The 13,662-nt window shown below is 37.4% G+C and overlaps 2 protein-coding genes and 1 long non-coding RNA gene across 3 annotated transcripts; 1 reads left to right on the top strand and 2 right to left on the bottom strand.

Moving 5' to 3' along the window:
• The first annotated feature begins 2,103 nt into the window (after positions 1 to 2,103).
• Positions 2,104 to 2,569, top strand: LOC108171086 (uncharacterized). The gene is made up of 2 exons (XR_011579109.1): positions 2,104 to 2,245; positions 2,337 to 2,569. It is a non-coding gene; the product is annotated as an uncharacterized lncRNA (long non-coding RNA).
• Positions 2,570 to 2,815: 246 nt separating this feature from the next.
• Positions 2,816 to 7,448, bottom strand: LOC139194378 (bidirectional sugar transporter SWEET4-like). Its single transcript, XM_070818766.1, has 5 exons — positions 7,185 to 7,448; positions 6,930 to 6,966; positions 6,309 to 6,690; positions 3,517 to 3,636; positions 2,816 to 3,238 (listed from the first exon to the last, which is right to left on the bottom strand). The coding sequence occupies exons 1-5, from the start codon at positions 7,225 to 7,227 to the stop codon at positions 3,062 to 3,064; spliced, it is 759 nt and encodes a 252-aa protein (XP_070674867.1). The 5' UTR covers positions 7,228 to 7,448; the 3' UTR covers positions 2,816 to 3,061.
• Positions 7,449 to 12,222: 4,774 nt separating this feature from the next.
• Positions 12,223 to 12,956, bottom strand: LOC139194159 (GCN5-related N-acetyltransferase 5, chloroplastic-like). Its single transcript, XM_070818556.1, has 2 exons — positions 12,630 to 12,956; positions 12,223 to 12,366 (listed from the first exon to the last, which is right to left on the bottom strand). Exons 1-2 carry the CDS (start codon positions 12,931 to 12,933, stop codon positions 12,341 to 12,343), a joined length of 330 nt encoding a protein of 109 aa, XP_070674657.1. The 5' UTR covers positions 12,934 to 12,956; the 3' UTR covers positions 12,223 to 12,340.
• Positions 12,957 to 13,662: the final 706 nt, after the last annotated feature.

Below are 13,662 nucleotides of genomic sequence, written 5' to 3'. Positions count from 1 at the left end.
TCGTTAAAGTAAATAGTACCGGGAGTTTTTCGTTAAAGTTCAAAAAAAAAAAAAGGCCCTCATTTTGATCTGAACTTGGGTGGCTATTATTATTATTATTATTATTTGCCAAAGGGTGGTCATTAATTGAGAATGAATTTGTAAAAACCACTTTTGTCAAAGGCACGTATAGAAATATAGCTACTTATTTAAACCAAAGATGAAATAAATGCATAAAAAATAGGCAGTTTCGAGTTTCGAACCCGTGTTCCTTTCCATTGCAAGAAAGCAGCGAAACACTGCTGCAAATGACAACTTATGACAAATATCCAGTTTTATATTTTTATACATTTACTGGACATAACATTATAATAATAGAAATTATATTTTTTGGTGCCCTCAATTTTTTGAGGCCCTGTGCAGTCGCCTTGGCTACCCTAGGCTAGGGCCGGGCTTGTGTGTGTGTGTGTGTGTATAAATTCAGTCGCAATTGGATCATTGGTCATTTGAAATTAGGGGTGGGCAAACGGGTAGAGGAACCGCGGGTCGGGGCGGGTAATGTAGGTTCGGGGCGGGTACGGGCCGGGTCCTTCTTTTTTGGGGAACAAACAGGGCGGGCCGGGCCGGGCCATGGTTATTTACGGGGTGGGCCGGTTCCTAAACCTTAGAAAAATGGGGCCCCGGACCGACCCGTTTCCAATTATAATCAACGGTTAAGATTGAATGATAATCTATCATCCAATCTGAACCATTAATTTGTAACCTAGGTTTCCAAATCAGTTTCAGTCTCTCACTCTCTCATTCCCACGCCCACCTCTCCACCGTCACTCCATCGACTCCCTTGACTCCGACGACATCCCGGAGAACGCCCATCACAGCCGCCGCGACCAACATAACGACACCACCACCACCCATCCAGCCATCCTTCGACCTCGACGACATCCGTTACTTCGCCGGCTACTGTAAGTCTACTGTCTACTTCTCTGAATTTTATTTTTGTTGATGCAGAGGATTAGTAGCATGAATAATAGGATTGATTAGAGAACTGCTTGCGTTTTTTCAGATTTGGGGTTTTTTTTGTTGATGGTAGACAATTTTGAATTTAATTGGAATTTGGATCAAGAACAAGAACTGCGTGCGTTTTTCAGATTTGGGGGTTTTTTTTTCTTCTAGTTTTGATTCAAGTAGTCTCCCTGCGTTTTTCAGACTTATGGCCATCGTTTTGATTTAAGTAGTCTCCCTGCGTTTTGATTTCATGGAAATTCCTTTTCTCAGCTTTTACTCTGTATCCACATTGTGCAGACGTTTTTGGTGTGGCAGCTGAGTTTTTCTGCCCTTCTCCTTGCTGCCCTTCTCTTGGGTGTCAAAGAATGTTCATTCGGTCCAAGCAACTTCTCCTTGCTGCCCTTCTCTTGGGTGTCAAAGAATGTGAGCATTTGATTATAGTGTAGTCGGATTTATGAACTGTTGTTTGAGCTTCTGATTCAGTTTTTGATCAAATGAAGTTGTGCGAAAATAAAGCTTTCTTAACTGGAGCAAATCCCGTTATGTATGAGTTTTGTAATTTTTTTCATATAATGGATCATTACAGTTTTATTTTTTAAGGGATTTGAATCTGTGCAAATGTGAATGAGTGAGTGTGAATCTGCAGGGGCTGGGAATGTTCATTGTTCATACAAGTTGTAGAATTTAGAACTAGAAAGCTATGAGCTTGACTATGGCATTTCGATTTGTTTGATATACGCAAATGTGTTTTAAAATTTCCAATTTTACTAGTATTAGTTTTCTGTGAATTGTTATTCCTCTAGTTTAGTTGCAGATGTTATAATGGCAAGAAGTTACATTCCCAACGGAAAGTTGTGTAGTTTACTGGGATATTGTCTGTAGATTTTAGTCAAGGTTTAACTAGTAAGAGTGGTCAGCCTGCGCCATTTCCTACCTTACGCAGTCTAGCTAATCGAATTATGATGTTATAAACTACTTTATTCCTTTGTAAAGCTTTTCGAAAATTTTCGTTTTCATTTGATTGCTTTGCTTCAGTCAGGTATATAATAATCTTAAGTTTTAATCTGGTGGATAAATTCTAGTGTACAATGACACCTGCTTTGTCCTCATCACAGGAAAGGTGTACCGCGTGATATAGTCGGCAGTGCTTACTATGTTGCCCCTGAAGTCTTGCGGCGTAGTTATGGAAAGGAAATAGACATTTGGAGTGCAGGAGTCATTCTGTATATTCTACTCAGTGGTGTACCTCCATTTTGGGCTGGTAAATATGAATTCAGTGTATTCTTGCTAAACATTCACTGTTCTCTTAGGTTTAGTTGTCTTATCAATATATCTCGCTCTTTACATTGCAGAAACTGAGAGGGGTATATTCGATGCCATATTGGAAGGAGTAATAGACTTTGAATTATTTGATTTTTGGACTTTGGAATTTGGATGTCTTGGACTCTCGGTTTTGAATATTTTGTATGTTGATTCGATCTTTAGATGTTGGACGCTATAACGTTATTTTGGATGTATTGAATATGTGCAATTGTAATTTGCACAGATTGCAAATTTGTGCAATTGCAATCTGTGCAGTACTGCAGCTGTGCTTTTTTTTTTTTTAATTTCAATCTGTGCTTGTTTAAACAGGAAAAAAAAAACAGAGGACCCGTTGACCCGGACCGAACCGGCCCGTTTCAACCGGGCCGGGTAAGGTCCGGTTCTTATTTTAAAATTTGTAATGCCCGGCTCGGCCCGGCCCGTCTCACTTTATTCCGGGTTCGGTCCGGTCCCTTCAAAAATGGGCCCGGCCCGGCCCGTGCCCACCCCTATTTGAAATAGTTGCATATAATTATGAAAAGGTACTACTTCATATGGCATAAGTATAAAGTTCACTCATGCCATAGTATGACATGCGTATGAGACTCTTGGTCTCGTATGTATACATCATGAAATCCAACTACTTATACGATATTTCGTAACCTGTAGCAAGCTAAAACTTGTAGATCTTTGACAGGGTCCCTGCTCGTTCGACTTATCAAGCAGCGTACTTCGATGGTGGGGTTGATCATGTCCCGTTGTTCTGAGTGGGAACTTATCCGTTTTGATGAGTGCTGCCAGCCTTTTTGGTTTCATCTATGTCGGAAACCACCTCCGTCAAACACAATTGTCCCGCTTTCCCTTCTGCCATCAGTCTCTTTGTGTTCTTGTAGTATGTAGCATAGAGAAGCAGCTGGGCTGATCCTAAAAGTAAGCCCAACCCATTTGGAATCTGAAAATGAACAGACCACCGGCCCATTTTAATTTGATCAACAAACATGTGCATGTGAGAACCATGTTCATCTTTTTTGGTATAATATTCTATTACGGAAATAGGGATTCAAACTTGAGCGTAAGAAAATGAAAATAATGCCATGATTAACTTACTTAACCTAAACACTAAATGTGTTTCTTAATTATTTATGCGTTCAATTTTAGGTTTAAGTGACATGATTAATTAACTTAGATGGAGGATTTACTATAAGTAAAGTTTGAGTTTGAGATCGTTACCGTCAAGATGATGTCAAAACGGAGCTGAGCATATGTGAACCAGGCAACGCTATTGAGAAAGGTAAACAATGAGAGTAAAAAGGGCATGTATTCCACACTTTTTGTCGTAATCACCAATTTCTGTCATATATGCACCAAAACACCATAGAATAGCATATGACAAAAATGAGGGAAAAAAATCATTTGGTATCATATATTAATTTACAGTACATAGAACATTGTCGATATAAAAGTTTATTGATATCCGACAATACATGAACAATATTGTCACATCCCGATTCGGGTCCCCACCACATCCCGGGCTCGACTCCGTCATAGCACGATATTGTCCGCTTTGGGCCCCCACCACACCCTCACGGTTTTGTTTCTGGGAACTCACACGAGAACTTCCCAGTGGGTCACCCATCCTGGAATTGCTCTTGCGCGAACTCGCTTAACTTTGGAGTTCCGATGGAACCCGAAGCTAGTGTGCTCCCAAAAGGCCTCGCGCTAGGTAGAGATGAGAATGTACATATAAGGCTTAGAGGATCCACTCCCTTGGGTGATGTGGGATTTTACAATCCACCCCCCTTAAGGGGCCCAACGTCCTCGTCGGCACACTTCCGGCCAGGGATTGGCTCTGATACCAAATTGTCACATCCCGACCCGGGCCCCCACCACATCCCATGCTCGACTCCACCGTAGCACGATATTGTCTGCTTTGGGCCTCGACCACGCCCTGGGTGATGTGGGATGTTACAAATATACCAAGCGCCATAAATTAGTATTGCTACTGGCCTATATAATAAAATGAGAAAAACAAAAATTGTTTGGTATCTGATTCTAGTTTAACCCCAAAATCATTTGATATTTGATACTACTTTTAACCCATAAAATTTAGGATTTAATCAAGAAACAGTTTTTATGAGTTAAATTTTTAGCCCGAGATTGTTAAATAATGAATTTAGGATAATTTTTTTTTTCTTAAAGTAACTTTAAAAGAAAAATTATGTAGACTATCCTAATTTAATTTTATGAACATTTTACCTAAAAATATTTAGATTCTGATGAATATTAAAAAAAAATCACTGAACCGACACCATAAAACTCATGGAACACTATGAAAGAATATGAAACACATGAAATAATTTTTTTTTTTAATTATTTTAGTTGTTGGATTTAAATCTGAACCCTTAGATCTATTTTTATCATTGAATTTGATCATATTGATTTGGGTAAATAGCCAAAATAGTCCCTGAGATTTGCATAACTCATCACTTTGGTCCCTAAGATTCCAAATCAATAAAAGTGGTCCCTGAGATTGTCCACCATCCATCATTTTGGTCATTCCATTAAAAACTCCGTTAAGTGTTCCGGAGCTCTTGACCGGAAGTTTGGGCAATTTTCAAAACTTATAACTCAATCGTTTCTTAACTAAATTCGACCCATAATATATCAAAATGAAGACAGGAAAGTGTAGAATAATATTATACCTATTTGGAAGCCCAATGGTTGCCGGAGATGGCGGGAAAATAGCCTCAAAGTTGACTGGTCTAAGTGAAAACTTGAAAACTCGCCGGAAACTTGGTAAACTTTAAACGTTCATAACTTCTTCAATACTCAAAGAAATCAAGTGATTTAAAAACAAAAATCATACTTCTCGATGAGACGAAGAGAATGGTACCTTTTTAGATGGCTAAATCTCCGTGGTTTGTCCGGAAAAAGGCTCGAAAATGGCTATCTTGGTCTCGAGTTAGCCACTTTTGAGCCGTTTTTCGGCCAAATCGCTGTGATATAGCCATCTAAAAAGATACCATTCTCTTTGTCTCGTCGAGAAGTATGATTTTCGTTTTTGAATCACTTGATTTCGTTGAGTATTGAAGAAGTTATGAGCGTTTAAAGTTTACCCAGTTTCCGGCGAGTTTTCCAGTTTTCACTCGGACCAGTCAACTTTGAGGTTATTTTTCGGCCATCTCCTGCAACCATTGGGCTTCGAAATAGTTATAATCTTATTCTACACTTTCCTATATTCATTTTGATATATTATGGGTCGAATTTGGTTAAGAAACGATTGAGTTACGAAGCTTTGAAAATTGCCCAAACTTCCGGCCAAGAGCTCCGGGACATTTAACGGAGTTTTTAATGGAATGATCAAAATGATGGATGGTGGACAATCTCAGGGACCACTTTTATTGATTTGGAATCTCAAGGACCAAAGTGATGAGTTATACAAATCTCAGGGACCATTTTGACTATTTAGCCTATTAGATTTTAGCCGTTGGATTCAATGAATTTATAAATATAAAATTAAAAAAAATACACATATATGGTAGCCCAGCCCACTAACTCATGGGGAATTCTGGCCTAAATTTGCTCCAAAAAAGAGTTTTGGGTTAAAACTCATATTTCGCCCAAGGGTTAGAGCAAGTTGGGGTAGGTTTAGAACCTAAAATTTGAGTTGTACTCCAAGGGTTGGAGTAAGTCTTAAAACATTGTCAATTGATATATCTAGTTGATTAGTTTATTGAAATTTCAACTAAGTATCAATAAAATACTAGGCACTGTAAATTAGTATCCTACGGGCCAATAATCATGACGTTTTTTTTTTTAACAAACGGGCTTAGCCTCACAATGAGCTAGCAATAATGTTGTTCATATTCGCTTTTTTAGCAAGAATCGAATCTAAAATTTCTCACTTATAACTTATAAGTGAATAGAAATATCACTAGACCGTAGTATTAAGTGACATAATCATGATCTTAAATGAAAAGAAAAATAAATAAATATGGTTGGGAGGGTAGTTACCAACTTACCATGACAGATAGAGGTGAGGCATACATCACGATGTTACCCAGAACGCAAACTAGGCCAACAATTAATGACCTCGTGCTGTATGTTTGGGCCAATTTGATAACAAGAAATGCCAGAAGAACCATGAAAACGAGCTCCAAAAGCAGCACGAGAAGCACTTTGAGCCTCTGCTTCTTGTCAGATGCGTAGATGAGGAAGAGGATGATGAAGGAAAGCTCAATGAAAACTCCAGTGCTATTGATGGTCACCAACAGAATACTGTGCGGGTGCACCATAGGCAATCCGTACAGGACCCATGCCATGCAGTTGAATAGGGTTGCAAGGTATGGGACTGGTGAGTATTGCTCCACTGACCCTTTTTTCCAAATTCGAACAAAGGTTTTCCTGCAAGTTAAATGGAAAATATTACTGCGTTTCGTTTTAAAACAAAAATGTTGTCACCTTCGAATAGGGAAAAATATGGAAATAAAATAGTGGAGGTCCGAGATATAATACATATGTGTCTAGATATAACAGAAACTTGATACCTGTAAAATTGTTTATAGTATTTCTTTTCTTTTTTTCCAAAAATGTAAATCATTGTGGGTTAAAGAATTCAAGAAACGGAGAAAAACCATGCTTACACTGGTGAGAGGGCCAGAGTGAGTGCGGTGAAGTTTCCTGAAAATAAGCAAAGGCGTTCACATCAAGTTTGGTTCTCAGATGATAAAGCAATCTATATATACACTGTACACATGAAAAATGAAAGAAAATAACTTTAAAGTTAATTTCTTCATTCTAACAAGAAGCAGCAAGTATACGAATCTCACGTATTTGAGTTCAAGGCATTAAAATAGCAATCATGTGTAATACAACCCAATTTTATCTCTGTAACTCACCCATGATACCGACCACAGTTCGAATAGCATCTGCAGAAACCATGGTTGTCAGTCGTCACTAGTTAATTAAGCTAGCTGATCAAGAAGAAGATGAAGAAATTGCAGAGATAATTAAGGCAAAGAAATTAAAGGGATGGGATATTAATAGTAAGAAGGAAATGAGGAGGAAAGTCGGTGAGGGTTGTCTTGTATAGTTTTGGTGGGTTGGATTGTAACTTGCAAATTAACAGAGAGAGAGAGGAGAGAGAGCTAGCTGTTAGGTCACTTGCATTGCATGGCATGTATTGGGTGGTGCAACATTTATAGCAACGATTTCACATGAAAAGATGGATCGAGAATAATGTAATCCATCCAAATGAGGGATTTTATTAATGTGCTCCGAATATGAGACAATACATTATATGTCATTATATAAATAAAAGAAAGGTTTTTTTTATTTTATTTTTTTTGATTAAATATTCATTCATTTATATAATGACAAATGACGTATGTACCATGTTTCATACATAATAGAAAATCTCACCATCCAAAGGATGGGAGAGACAGACAGACAGACATACAGAGTAAGTTTACCTTCGGACACTACGTACGTACCCTCAAGATTCTCGAAACCCTAGCCAGCAAAAGTTACAATACTCTGTCCTAGCAAGCAAACGTTACGGGACTTAAGAAAGTGACTCATGTTTATTGTGTTTTTTTTTTTTCTTCCATAGATTTGTAGCCATATTGATGCCCACTTCCCTCTGAATTCAATCAACTCTTGCCTAACCAAATCAATTATATTTTCTATGCACATGTAATTATGTAACTAGCTAGTATTAACTACATTGTAAAAGATGAAGAATTGCTACAAAGGAAGATGAAGATGATAGAGAGAAAAACAAGAAAGATTGTATTGATTAAAATGGAGAAAATGTATACAAAAGCACTTAAGGAAATGATAGCTATACAATCCCTTATATAGCCATATAACCTAATTACAATAATACCCTTCTAACTATACTAACCAATCTTATCCTTATGACAACCTACCAACACATTTCAACTAACTATATTCTTCATTACTAAGTAACCATGTCATCACTAATGACTATGGTTAATACTCCCCCCTCAAACTGAACTTGGTGTAGCCAAGTGAAGGTTGAACGAGCTAGAACACTGAAACTGATCTGGAACTGCAAGACAAAAATGACTGCAGGGGCTGTTGTCGTTCATATTTATTGGTGGTGGTTCTGTGATGGCACAGGATGTTCCAAAGTACATGATGGTTGCGGGAGAAAGAGCTGTGCTTCGTGGTCTTGGTCTGAACATACCCAACAAATTTTCGACTGTGAACTGAGAAGCCATAGTTGACACTGCCAAGAAACTAAATCTACCAAGGAGAATGACACTCCCAAGAAACTAAACTACCACGGAGAATGACACTCCAAGAAACTAAATCTACCAAGGAGAATGACACTCCAAGAAACCAAATCAGCCAAGGAGAATGACACTCCAAAGCACAACACAAATCTCACACTTCTACTAAAAATACCAAATAAGGAGACTGACACTCCATGAACACAAATCATACTGCAACTTAGGAGACTGACACTCCATGAACACAAATCATACTGCAACTGAGGAGAATGAAACTCCAAATCATACTGCAACTTAGGAGAATGAAACTCCAAGATTCATAGAAAGAATGACACTTTCTACTTTAAATTGACAAGAAAAACTAATACTTGCAGAGATCAACACATCAAGACCACAGCTTCACTTCAATTAAACCTTGAAAGTACATCAAAGACCACAGCTTCAAGAAATAAGCAACAAACAAAACCAGTAAACGAATTCACCTGATTTACCAAAATTGCACCACCAAATCTCCAAACAACCATACAGCGCCGTTTCAGATCACCAAACACGCAATCTTCAAGCAGCACCCAAACCAACGAAAGTCGTCACCAAATCATCAGAATCGTAGAAACTCCCACACGATGTTTGATGCAGAAAGAATAACACTGTCTTGTAAAGATTGACATTTTATTGACTAAAAAACTTCGTATTTCAACACATCACCATATCCAATACAATATATGCAGATGAACACAAACACCCAAATCAACACATATATCCCAGATCAATCAGAAATATCCCACTTCAACATCTTGAGAGTTTAGCAACCCAGAAATCAAAAAATTGACTATAATCTTCGAATTAAAGCCTAGAAGAATCCAACACTCTGATTTTGCACCTCTGCAACAACCCTTAAAGACGATAACAGCGGAAAGAACCAAATTTCCAGATCATCAATCTCCTTGCGGCATTTAGTTTCATTCAGACATTTTCACAAACACCATATATGCATAAAGAAGATGACAGATACAAGAAACAACCTGACAAAGGCCAAGATCCCACTGTCCAATCAGCAACACGCATACTCGTTTCTCATCAGCACGAGAACATGAAGAAGAAGCATTGAATCAACGGTGCAAAGAACTCAAACTTTGCTCTCAGTCGCAGAAACCCCAAATTTCCCGGAAATTTCTGCACTTCGATCGGTTCTCTGCTCGCAGCTCTCTCTGCGGCGTGCAGGACCAAAACCCATCTCAGAAGCTCGCTGTACAAATTGAACAGAGCCTGCAGAAACCCTGTTTCCCAGAAATCCAAACAACCCACTTCCATTCTTCAAGATTTCAGCTTTGTTGTCTTCAATGGCGACTTCTAATGACCACACTCGGTGGAATCCAAGAATCCCGCAGCACCCAGAATAACGCTCAAGTTGAAGACCGCGCTCGCTTCGCCGTCTAAGAACACAACAACGGCAAGAACCGGGATCACTTAAAGAAACCGTTGAAAAAGCAAAAGAACAACAGCAAGAAGAAAGAGAATCGGGTCGATGACCGGGTTGACGATATGATCGCTCTGAATTGTGATCTGGGTTTGAGCGATTTGCAGGTTTTGGTAAAACCCAGTTCGTCAGATTCGTCAAATGTCGAGAATTTGAAGCCCACAGAAGCTGACCATGGCGTTGAGGCTACGGTGTTTGAAAATTGTGCGGACGAGCTTGAATTGATCATCGGTTTGGAGCAGGGAGCGATTGGAGCAGGGAGCGAGTGATCTCGTTGATTCACCCAGTGATCTCGTTGATTCACACCTTCTCGTCGATTAGCGGAAGCACCGAAGAACTTGACGGAAATTTCAAGAAAATTTGAAGAGAAAACCTAATGAAAATAAAAACGATGAAAATGACGAAATCTAATTAAAAATGGAACCACCAGAATCAAAGGCGTGAGCCTGGTGGCTCTGATACCATATTAACTACATTGTAAAAGATGAAGAATTGCTACAAAGGAAGATGAAGATGATAGAGAGAAAAACAAGAAAGATTGTATTGATTAAAATGGAGAAAATGTATACAAAAGCACTTAAGGAAATGATAGCTATACAATCCCTTATATAGCCATATAACCTAATTACAATAATACCCTTCTAACTATACTAACCAATCTTATCCTTATGACAACCTACCAACACATTTCAACTAACTATATTCTTCATTACTAAGTAACCATGTCATCACTAATGACTATGGTTAATAGCTAGCAAGTCTAATTGGTGCAAATTTGAAGGTGCTATCTGAGATCATATACTCCATAATTATTATTTTTTTCTTTCTTCTTTTGTTTTATTCTGTATAATTGTCGGCATGTGGATCGTATTCTTTCTTTTTCAAGGGTGGTGGTAAGTGAGTCACACTCTCACTTCGAAATGTGAGTGGGTCATGCATTTATTCTTTCTCACTAAAGCATAATTTTAGGGAATTGTTATTAGCACTTTAAAAATTTCATTCTACACTCCTCACAAGTGTATTTTTCTTTCTAACTATAAAAAGTTTGAAGTATCAAATGAGATTTTTGGAGTGCTAATAACAACTCCCTAATTTTAATGTTAAGAAGATCAAAAATTTAAATTAAATTTAGTAATTAAATAATGTGTATTAATAAAAAATTAGTACGTTAATTGATACTTATTCAATAATTCAACCATTTCTTAATTAAAGAGATACTCATACATTTTAATTAAGTCATCGATTTTAATCCATAAATACTTGTACTAAAGTTGTATGCATGTCTTTTCCCAAAAAAAAAAAAAAAAAAAGTTGTATGCATGTCTTTTCTACAAGAAGCGATAGCATTTCATTAATGAATAAGAACAATTACAAGGGTTGCTACACTGGTAGATTTCTCCAGTAACCATTTTTTTTTCAAACGACAGATTTGTTAGATTAGATGTTAGGTTAGGGAGCCGATAGAGTTCGAACTCACGCCGTGGTGCAAGGGCGACACTTTTCTCCACCACTGTGGTACGAGGCCACTTGCAACCAATTCATTGATATGAAGATAATTTTTAGGGAGCCGACAAGATTCGAACTCACACTACTACGAAACCATTTATTAGTGTCGCTATGATAACCGACAAGAAACGTATATTACTGTCGGATATTAAGCAAAATCCGACAGAAAATGGATGCAATGGCGGATATAATAAGCGACATAATTGTCAACGTCATGAAATGAATTTTCCGACAGAAAATACTCTAAAACCGACAGAAATTGTGTCGGATATAACCGACAGAGAATTTATTAATAATGATTAATAAGAGCATTCTCTGTCGGATAAAACCGACAGAAAATATATTAATAATAAAAAATATATAAACCACTTTCTGAATCATTTCTTTCCCTTTCAAATGTATTAATTTCTGCATAACAATAAAGAACCAAGCCGTTGTTACTGCTGCTCAGAGAAGGCAACAGTATGAGATTTACTGCATAATGATTTATCAATACAAATTTGCAAAAAAGATTATGGCAGCAACTGCATGTACCTCAGAGACACATATTATGATTTTCACATAAACATTCATGGTGTTAATTCCTCTTGTGAACAGAACGTATCCGATTCTGAAAAGTTGGTTAAGACTGGAAGTTTCTTGCACATTAAGTGCTTGCGCCTCTGCAACAGCAACAAAACCAAAATGGTATCCGTCTTTACAATGTCGTATCCTGCTTTTTTATACATGTTGAATGGAGCTGTATCAATCATCCTGCAATGCAAGTACACCTCTCTTGAGGAACTCATCTGCGAGATTAGTTCCTCGCTTGCCTTCAAAAGATGCCATCCAATGCCCCTCCTGAAGATTTACGAAGTCATAATCTTAAATCAAGTCTCATTTGAGACACAGTGAACTAAGGCTTTCTCTTTTCAAATCTGGTGTTATATGTGGGTAGTTTTGTGATCATTCAGTTCAAAAAACAATACAATTACGAAAACCAAACGCATTCAATCTGCGAATTACGACAAGAATACAATGCAATGCAATTATGCCGAGCACATAACTTGCCCAAGAAACAACAATTGATAAAGTAAAACTTCAATTGGGGAAGCAAAACAAACCTCCGAAGCGATTTTTCACCGCCATGTTACTAATATAAGGCAAATTCTTGGGAGGAGTTGGTGTAGGAGGAGAGGCAACGGCATCCTTTTTGTTAAAGCAAACTTCCACAGTCCACGCCAAAAGCTCAACTTCATCTTCTTCTTCTACTTCTTCCAGTAGTTGTTCTTCTTCTTTGCCCTCTTCTTTTCTTCTTCTGTAAAACGTGACGAGCGTGGCGGTGTTGGGAAGAAGCTCCATTCTTTCAAACAAGTACTGCTTGACCAAGTAGCCCAGCACAGACACATACCCAGAAGGCAAATGCATCGACTCCGCGAACGACTCGGCGAGCAACCAAGCCATTACTGCTGCTTATGGATGAAGGGGTTTTATTTTGGAAAATTTTCATTACTGTTGGTTAAAACCGACATAAATATTTTTTTTAAATAAAAACCGACAGAAAATTTTCATTACTGTCGGTTATAACCGACAGAAACAAAATGGCGGCAAAAATTCCCCCAAAATTCCATCCGAAATTTTTATATTCCCCCCCCCAACCCCCAAAAAAAATTTGCTACGATTTAAAAAAATAAAATAATAATTGTTTGGTTTAATAAATAAATAAATAAATAATATGTATTTAAATAGAATACGTTTTTAAAAATTAAATAAATAATTGTTTGGTTTAATAGATAATTTTTACAATTTTGGTTAAATAGATAATAACCCATGTAAAATATACGATAAAGAAACAAAAAGAGAATTGTACAATGAAAATGTCATTACACAAACTACTAAATATTGTCTAATCAATACTTGAAAAACATAAATAAAAATTTAGCACAAATTACTTTTCCCACTTCAAAATTTAGGCAAATTTAACGGAGATATGCATTTTACGAAACTAGTTTCCATGATCTAACCGTCAAACTTGTTTGTAGATAGTTTAAGATCGCATATGTAAAAAATCGCAAAAAAAAAAAAAAAAACATTCAGAGATTAGGTAACGGAACAAAAGTTTTCGACGGTTATAAACAAAAAATCACAATTTAACGG

The sequence above is a fragment of the Malus domestica genome, chromosome 03 (assembly GCF_042453785.1).
Source record: "Malus domestica chromosome 03, GDT2T_hap1".
In the NCBI taxonomy this organism is placed as follows: Eukaryota; Viridiplantae; Streptophyta; class Magnoliopsida; order Rosales; family Rosaceae; genus Malus; species Malus domestica.
The sequence above is the reverse complement of the archived record's forward strand: the minus strand, read 5'-3'. Positions and strand labels throughout refer to the sequence as shown.

Excerpts from the sequence above, each read along its gene's own strand:
- LOC139194378 (XM_070818766.1), bottom strand. The coding sequence starts at position 7,227 with ATGGTTTCTGCAGATGCTATTCGAACTGTGGTCGGTATCATGG. Across the intron at positions 6,691-6,929 it reads ACTCTGGCCCTCTCACCAGT|GAAAACCTTTGTTCGAATTT; the intron begins GTAAGCATGGTT and ends TTTAACTTGCAG. Across the intron at positions 3,637-6,308 it reads CCTCACCTCTATCTGTCATG|AAATTGGTGATTACGACAAA; the intron begins GTAAGTTGGTAA and ends CATATATGACAG.
- LOC139194159 (XM_070818556.1), bottom strand. The coding sequence starts at position 12,933 with ATGCATTTGCCTTCTGGGTATGTGTCTGTGCTGGGCTACTTGGTCAAG. Across the intron at positions 12,367-12,629 it reads GGTGAAAAATCGCTTCGGAG|GAGGGGCATTGGATGGCATC; the intron begins GTTTGTTTTGCT and ends GTAAATCTTCAG.